Source organism: Haliotis cracherodii, unplaced genomic scaffold (assembly GCF_022045235.1).
Source record: "Haliotis cracherodii isolate W230 unplaced genomic scaffold, xgHalCrac1.p SCAF_14, whole genome shotgun sequence".
Taxonomy (NCBI): Eukaryota; Metazoa; Mollusca; class Gastropoda; order Lepetellida; family Haliotidae; genus Haliotis; species Haliotis cracherodii.
In genome coordinates this window covers 25091463-25099349 of record NW_027266269.1, presented here as the reverse complement: position 1 = coordinate 25099349, position 7887 = coordinate 25091463, and the positions used below count along the sequence as shown (strand labels likewise).

At 41.2% G+C, this 7887-nt stretch overlaps 1 protein-coding gene across 1 annotated transcript; it reads left to right on the top strand.

Moving 5' to 3' along the window:
* The first annotated feature begins 544 nt into the window (after positions 1–544).
* LOC139461126 (uncharacterized) lies at positions 545–4002 on the top strand. The gene is made up of 3 exons (XM_071242672.1): positions 545–871; positions 1774–2167; positions 3740–4002. Exons 1-3 carry the CDS (start codon positions 545–547, stop codon positions 4000–4002), a joined length of 984 nt encoding a protein of 327 aa, XP_071098773.1.
* The last annotated feature ends 3885 nt before the right edge of the window (positions 4003–7887 follow it).

The window sequence follows — 7887 nt, the reverse complement described above, 5'->3', positions numbered from 1 at the left end:
CGGTTAGCACTGTAATTGCACTCCCCGGAAAAAGAAAGTAAAACCCCATGTTTGATAATGGCTAAAAATGAAATAAACAAATAAACAAGAAATGGTTATTCGACAGTGATGTACACATACGGGATATGGGTAGCATGGTTATGTTTTGGACCTTAAGTTTACAGTGTTTCAGCGACCGTTTTAGCCCAGTAACGTTTTGGTAATGTTTGCAATTCTTTGGTCACATGCAGTTTCCCTGTGTATTTCTTCTCCCCGACAGATTATTAACACATTGCGAAAACTGTGTTTGTATGTTGTGATAATAAAATATAATTTAATTACAATTTATTTTTTTGGTATTACGAATGCTTTTCAAACGTGGAACAGATTGTGTGTCACAGTATGTATCCTGTAAAATAATGCTTTGAGGGTGGCTTGGAGCAACAACACACAATTACATTTCAACGCAATCGATATTTTTTTGTTTCTGGGTGTATCACGATTATTTTAGTACAGAGAAGTAAATATCCACTACATTGTTTTTACAGGATACCTCCACACCAAAATGGCCTACCACACTGACCATTACTCTATTGATCCCCTGGAGAGAATGACCAGACCTGGCGCTGACCAGTACCGCAATATCTACCACAAAACCCCCACCAAGCGAAAATATGAGGAAGTTGATATTGATGAATATGACACTATAACAGATCATGGATATTTCTCACAAAGTCCCATGCACAGTAATGGAGCGTATCACTGCCCTAACCAGCACAGGACTACGTGTGATTGCAGACTGTGTTGTCAAGACGATGATATGGTCAGTTCACGCCGTCCACCGAGAGATCAGTTTACAGGATACGCGTGGCCACCCTACCAATCCACCTTGGTAAGTGTCTTCAACTTGTATAGTCGTATATATGTTGCTATGTCTAGTGTCGCGGCCCAGTAGATAGCCTAGCGTCATGCCAATGATCCAGTTCGATGCCCATGTTGAACTCAATACTTTGTTCGTTGTCGTTACATTACCCTGCATAATTTTAGACAAATACTTTCATTCAATCAATACATAGGAACACGGTCACCGCACTTGCGAAATAGGACCAACCATCAGACTATGTTCCATCTAATAGTACTGCTCGTTCCTCTATATACAGTGCAATCTTGTTAGAGTGTGTGAGTTGGGTTTAACGCCGCTTTTTAACAGTATTCCAGTTATATCGCGGCGTGTCAGCTTAATGTGGGAGGAAAGCCCCAAGTGATGCAGGTCGCAGACGTTTATCACTTCGGTGAATCCCACAAGCACGGGTATGGTGCTGACAAACCTAGAAACATAATCGGGGCGAACCGGGATTGGAACCCACAATCATAGGTTTCTGGCGTGCCCAAGAAACGCAACTCTGCACAGCGAATCGCGGCGCCTTAGACGACTGGGCACCCTTGCCCCCAAATCTTGTTAGAGCAGATCTCGATAGATAGGAAATCATTCACCGTGTCCATTTTGCCTTTTACATTCCACTGAACCCCAAGTGACTAGCTATCATGTATTGCAATTACGTGACCTGCTTGGATTTCGGGTAGGTGGTTGACCGGTGACTTGGTTGATTGCTTGCAATCGTATCGGCGTTTGGTGCTGCTCATAAAGATCAATCGATGGTTTGTCCGGTCCAGAATCGATTATATACAGACTGCATTCATATAACTGGCATGTTGCTAAATGCGGCGTTAAATAACAAGGAAATATCTTACACGAAATGATTGATATGCATTTGTCTTTTTGTTCCTTTTCAGAGAAACATTTACGAAAATACCCCAACCAAGGTTGCTTGTTGTCAACCCCGCCGGTGCTATACTGACGTTAAGCACATAGAAAACATTCACCGTCCGTCTCGTCCTTCACCCGTGCCGAGGACGTGTCTAACATCAAGAAAAAGATTATCTTTCGATTCTTCAAACCACGAGCGACAAACTGATTCATCACAAGAATTCAAATTCAGTCATGTGAGAGACTTACGTTATGACATGGAGTCTGTGGACGTCAGATATACCCCGAAATCGGAATTGTGCGCCAACAACATCAATAATGAAGGTCCCAGAATGCCGCCCTGTCGTACCCATGTACAACAGTCATCATCAGATCGGGAGGGGTTGCTTTATACCTGTCCTTTGCAGCCAGCAGAAACAGGTATGCATACGAGTATGTCCGCCTTGTATGGGTCACATCAAATTGATTGCCATTTTGAAATCGGTTCTTTTCATTAAATGCTGATATAGAATATTTTTTTAAGCTTTAATATGTTTATATTCTTTGGATATTTGTTTTATCATGACCATTGATTAACTTTGGCACATTCTTGTTTTTGTGGGGTAAGTGTCTTGCTAATCTGGGTTTAAATATTTTCTTCAGGTGTACTACTACTTCTTCTTCTCCTACTTCTCATTTACGGATGACTATGTCGTTTGAAATTTCTCAAAACATACGCATTTGAACTGTATTTTACAATTAAACTCTCCAAGAAAACAGCCCTAACATAACAGCCCAAGCGATATTACCGAAGCATGGTACAAGTGTCAAAAGTCCAAATGTATTTTTACGACTAGCGAGCCATGCATATCATTCTTTGTCGATTTTAATTTCCTCTTTTTCAAAACATGACAATGACAAAAATCGACGCGTTCTTGCACACACACATTTTCCTCCGAAGAGCGTTCGAAAAACACATCAACAATCAATCAACAAGGGCTTTTCTTTCTGAAAAAGTTCAATTAAATATGTCCGCAAGGAACGAAACTTTATAGAGTTAACTTTATTTCATCCGGAACAATGCATTCTGAATTTGTTGAGGTAAAAATAATTTTCAATAGGGAAAAACCCCGAAATAAAGCTTACACAACCATTTATAATAAGGTATCTAATTGTGGCAGGTTGTTCAAATGGCCTGTAAAGGGGTGTCCTCAGACCTTCTGAGCGTTAGCATAGCGCACTGATTTTGATGAGATTGTTCACTGCGCATGACTTGTCAACTTAATTGGTTGGGGAACGAAAGTAATTTATACTGCCGCAGACAGCTATGTTATTTAAAAACTTAAATGTTTATGATAAATACTTTTTTGATATAAAACAATATCTTCCTGTGTTCCATATCATATATTTAATTTAATTACACACATGACTGGAATTTGTATTGAGTAATCGTTTCGATCTTTTAAGATTGATGAGGTTTTTCTTAATTTGACTATTTGGGGGAACAGTTATCATTACCTTGATCAGCCCGGTTTCGATTTGGGTCTGGAGAAATTCTGACTATAATTTTGATAATAACAGCTGTAAAAAACATCTTAAATTAAATTTAATTTAAATTAGTCCGGTAAACGAGAATTTAGTTCCAATGCGTGTCCCGCATGGCGCGACGTACCCCCTCACAGGTAAATGATGCTTGGAAAAAGGGTAAGACTGTCGCAATGTTTGCAGGGAACTTATTACTGATTGGATATACGAAAATCTACTTCCAGTGTACTAAAGGGTTTAAATACCATTGCGTCTTATTATAGAGATGTAAATAAAGCAAAAAGGAAAAAATAATATTATAATTATTATTATTATTATTATTATTATTATTATTATTATTATAGACTTACGACAGTCGTATCGTAACGGTCACTTCGGTGAACGGGGCACAACATGTCCATTGCGGCGTTCAAAACACTAGTTAGAGTCAAGATATATGTATTATACTTATACATTCTTTATTTCCAGGTACATCAGGTCGCCAAAGTCAAAGTATTCACGGAAGCCGACAAACCACGCACCAAGGTCCCAACAGCGCCAGTTCCTGCAAGTGCTCGAGCCTGAAACATGGCTTCATCACACTCGCAGCAAACGCCTTCAGCAACATCAAGAGGAAGGACTCGTCGGCAGAAAGCTTTCAGCAGTTTAAAACGGAGGTTGACAGAACAAACGAGTTCCTTAAACAGACGCTTGAAATTCTGACAACGTTCAAAGATCTTTGTGGACATTAAAGGGGATTTACGGTTGTAAACAGCACACTTACACTGAATAAAGGGACTGAATGCATCCCCATATTTGCATATCAAACACGTATGGGCTATCAAAGCGAATCTGTGATAAAGAGTTATGTGCATACGTATAACTGTTACATATGTCGAGCGAATCTGTGATTCAGTTTTAGATTTTAAGTGCTCGTACGGATATCATAACGAATCGGCCATGCTTAGCCCTGTCAACATATATGATCACAACGAACATTGCTGACAGGGCTAAGCATTGCTGATTCGTTATGATATCTGAACAGTACGAACATTGATCATCTCTGTATCAAAGCGAATCTGTGATCGGAACATCAAATACTTCGTACTGGTCACTTCTCAAAGCGACTCTGGGTTGCCGACCTCTGTGCATACTTTTGACTGTTACATATATCAAAGCGAATCTGTGATTTTGAGCTCCGTACAGAGTCCTGGTACTGTTCACATATCAAAGCGAATCTGTGGAAGTACAATATGGTGCTCGCATTTAATGCAAGTTTGTGAAATAAATGTTTTTGTTTCGAGTTTTTGAATTCGATTCCTTTAATGTCATCTTCAGATTTTAATATGAGGTGAAATGGGGTTTAACGTCGCGACCAAGATTATTGCACTTATATAGCGACGTGCATGTACGTGTGTGTGTATGTGGCTGCTTGTACTAGTCCGGACTGATGCCGATTTATAGTGCTAGCTCACTGAGATACCATGCCGCAGTTTAACATGAATACCCCACTCAGACACAGTATACTGACTCCGAGCCGACCAGTCCTAGTTTTAGCCCCTTTATGCCGAGCGCCAGACAGGGTAACAACAAGTACCATCTTTTAACGTCTTTTGGTATGACGCGGCCGGGGATCGAAACCCGGACCTTCCGCTCTCCGGGCGGACGCTCTACCACTAGACCACGGAGGCGGTCGATTTTAATATGAAGACAATACACAATGAGCCCTACATAACGCGACATATTGTTGGTGTCATCACCGATCTTTTCAGTGATCCATTCATACAAATGTCACCGTTATTTTGTCTTTTACTTCCCAACGGAATCTCTTTCGGTGGACTTTCGAAACAGGTTATTCTCTGGCGTTGACGTTGCATATTGAAAATGCAACTTCTGCAACATGGTTCCAGCAGATCCCTCATCTGATGAATGATTTTTAATCGATTGTTTGCTTGTCTCGAAATACTCGAAATAATTTCTTTGGATACTAGAACTATATCGGAATGACCGTAGTCTCGCTTTACAGCTGCATATACAACTTAAGACCACTTTTGAATCCTTAAGTTGAAAATACATTTTCTAAACCCTACGGTGTGAAGAGTGAAGACCATTTGTGAGTTTACATAATGTTAGCAATGCTGATTTATGGCCACAGTGGCTGATATAAATCTCTTTTTTTATACTGCGGGTAAACACGATCGCCAACACCTAGCAGGTGCGCGCCGAGTGAAATAGACATGCTATTCACAAGTAACGACCGTAATCAATTTCAAATACATCACTTTAGATTGTCCAACTGCAGCGGGTATTCGCATATTGAAACTGCTTGATGGCTTTGAATGAGACTTTGTTGTAACCCTGAAGAGAGAGCAGTCAATAAATCTTGTCAAGAAGTGGATCGTTGTTCGCCTTAGATGTTTGCGTGTGTGTGTTTATCGACACCTTGTTTCAATCACCTGTATAGGCGAGAGGAGCATTCTATACTGACAGCGATGAAATAGAGCAGGTACATGTCAGATATATCACACAGGAGCAGTACTGTCATGAGAGGGCCAATAAAGCATATCTATGTATAAACGCAAATCCCACGTGTGCGCAGACTTGAACACGTACATCGTCTCAAAGGAAAATGTTTTTTTTATAATAATAATGATGATGATGATGATGATGATGATGATGATAATAATAATAATAATAATAATAATAATAATAATAATAATAATAATAATAATAGTGAGTGAGTGAGTATGGTTTTACACCGCTTTTAGCGATATTCCAGCAATATCATGGCGGGGGACACCAGAAATGGGCTTCACACATTTTACCCATGTCGGAAATCGAACCCGGGTCTTCGGCGTGACGAGCGAACGCTTTAACCACTAGGCTACCCGACCACCCTAATAATAATAATAATAATGATGATAAGGATTATTATTCGGGTCAGCGGATCAGTGTGAGGTGAGGTGAAATTGGGTTTAAGATTATTGCACTTATATAGCGACGTGCATACATGTGTGTGTGTGTGTGTGTGTGTGTGTGTGTGTGTGTGTGTGCTTCTAGTTGTCCGAACTGATGCCGATTATAGTGCTAGCCCTCTGAGATACCATGCCGCAGTTTAACATGAATACCCCACTCAGACACAGTATACTGACTCCTCTCTCCGGTCGGACGCTCTACCTCTAGACCACGGAGGCGGTCGGATCAGTATGCATTCTCAACTCTCTGGTGAGTATATATTTTGATAAGACTTGTACATATATAAATTATTATATAATTATGTAACAAATTTTACAGTGGAAGCCTCGGTGGCTGAGTAGGTTAGATCGCTGGCTTTGTGTGCTGGCGATTAGGTGGCTCACGCTAGCAGTGTGGGCTCGAATCCCGGACGGGACTCAACCCAAAAAAGTACGATATTCTGTTTTTTACTCTGAAAGTGTTATCCCAAATATAACATTTGTTACATTTGACCACTTTCTAAATGGCATTGTGTGTTTATATGATTTTCACATGTTTTCCCAATTATGGGACTCGAACCCAGGTCTTTGGAGTGACGAGGGAACGCTTTAACTTCTAGGCTAACACGCCATCGTTTATAGAGGTGAGATGAATTGGGGTTTAACATCGCGTCCAAGATTATAGAGACGTGCATGTACGTGTGTGTGTTTGTGTGGCTGCTTTACTAGTCCGGACTGATGCCGATTTATAGTGCTACCATGCCGCAGTTTAACATGAAAATCTCACTCAGACACAGTATACTGACGCCGAGCCGACCGGTCCTTGTTTTAGCCCCTTAATGCCGAGCGCCAGACAGGGTAACAACAAGAAACATCTCTGAACGTCTTTTGACGTCTGAGGCGGCCGGGGATCGAACCCTGGACCTTCCGCTCTCCGGGCGGACGCTCTACCACTAGACCACAGAGGCGGTCTCATCGTATCACCATTTAGGTGATCATGGAGAATCAGATTGTTCAGTTGCTACTTGATTTCAAAAGATGGGTTTTTTTAAATGTTGTCGCGGGTGGTGTTAAAGGGGTGGTTTGTATTACAGATAGAAGTGAAAGAAAAGAACAATGTATTAAGTGAGTGAGTGAGTGAGTGGGTGGGTGCCGTTGTAGCAATATTCCAGCAATATCACGGCGGGGGACACCAGAAATGGGCTTCACACATTGCAGCCATGTGGGGAATCGAACCCGGGTCTTCGGCGTGACGACCGAACGCTTTAACCACTGACTTCTCCATCGCACCAAGAAGAAAAAGATGAAGAAGAAGAAGTTACAGAAAAAGGGAAGTCATGTTTGATATGAACTACATAACAAAAGCCAATTAAAATACAACAAACTGCCTCTAGGCCTATGGGACCCACAGCTTCATCCGACAGCCGGTCCACCCGCACGTACCTAACCCCACAAACACAAACACGTGGGAGAACTAAAAACACTTATAGCCCCTCGACATGTTGATGATGGGCGGCCAAGAACATCATTTCAGAGTTCCTGATCTGGTCAGCCGGCGAGTATTAAGAAAAGGGGTAGCAACCGGGCATTTCCTTCGAAAGATAAAGAAAGCAGCGAAAAGTCATAGTACATTTGTCACGATTAATATTGCTATTGTCACATAATTCACACATGATTGAAGAG

Excerpts from the sequence above, each read along its gene's own strand:
- LOC139461126 (XM_071242672.1), top strand. The coding sequence starts at position 545 with ATGGCCTACCACACTGACCATTACTCTATTGATCCCCTGGAGAGAATG. Across the intron at positions 872-1,773 it reads CACCCTACCAATCCACCTTG|AGAAACATTTACGAAAATAC; the intron begins GTAAGTGTCTTC and ends GTTCCTTTTCAG. Across the intron at positions 2,168-3,739 it reads TTTGCAGCCAGCAGAAACAG|GTACATCAGGTCGCCAAAGT; the intron begins GTATGCATACGA and ends CTTTATTTCCAG.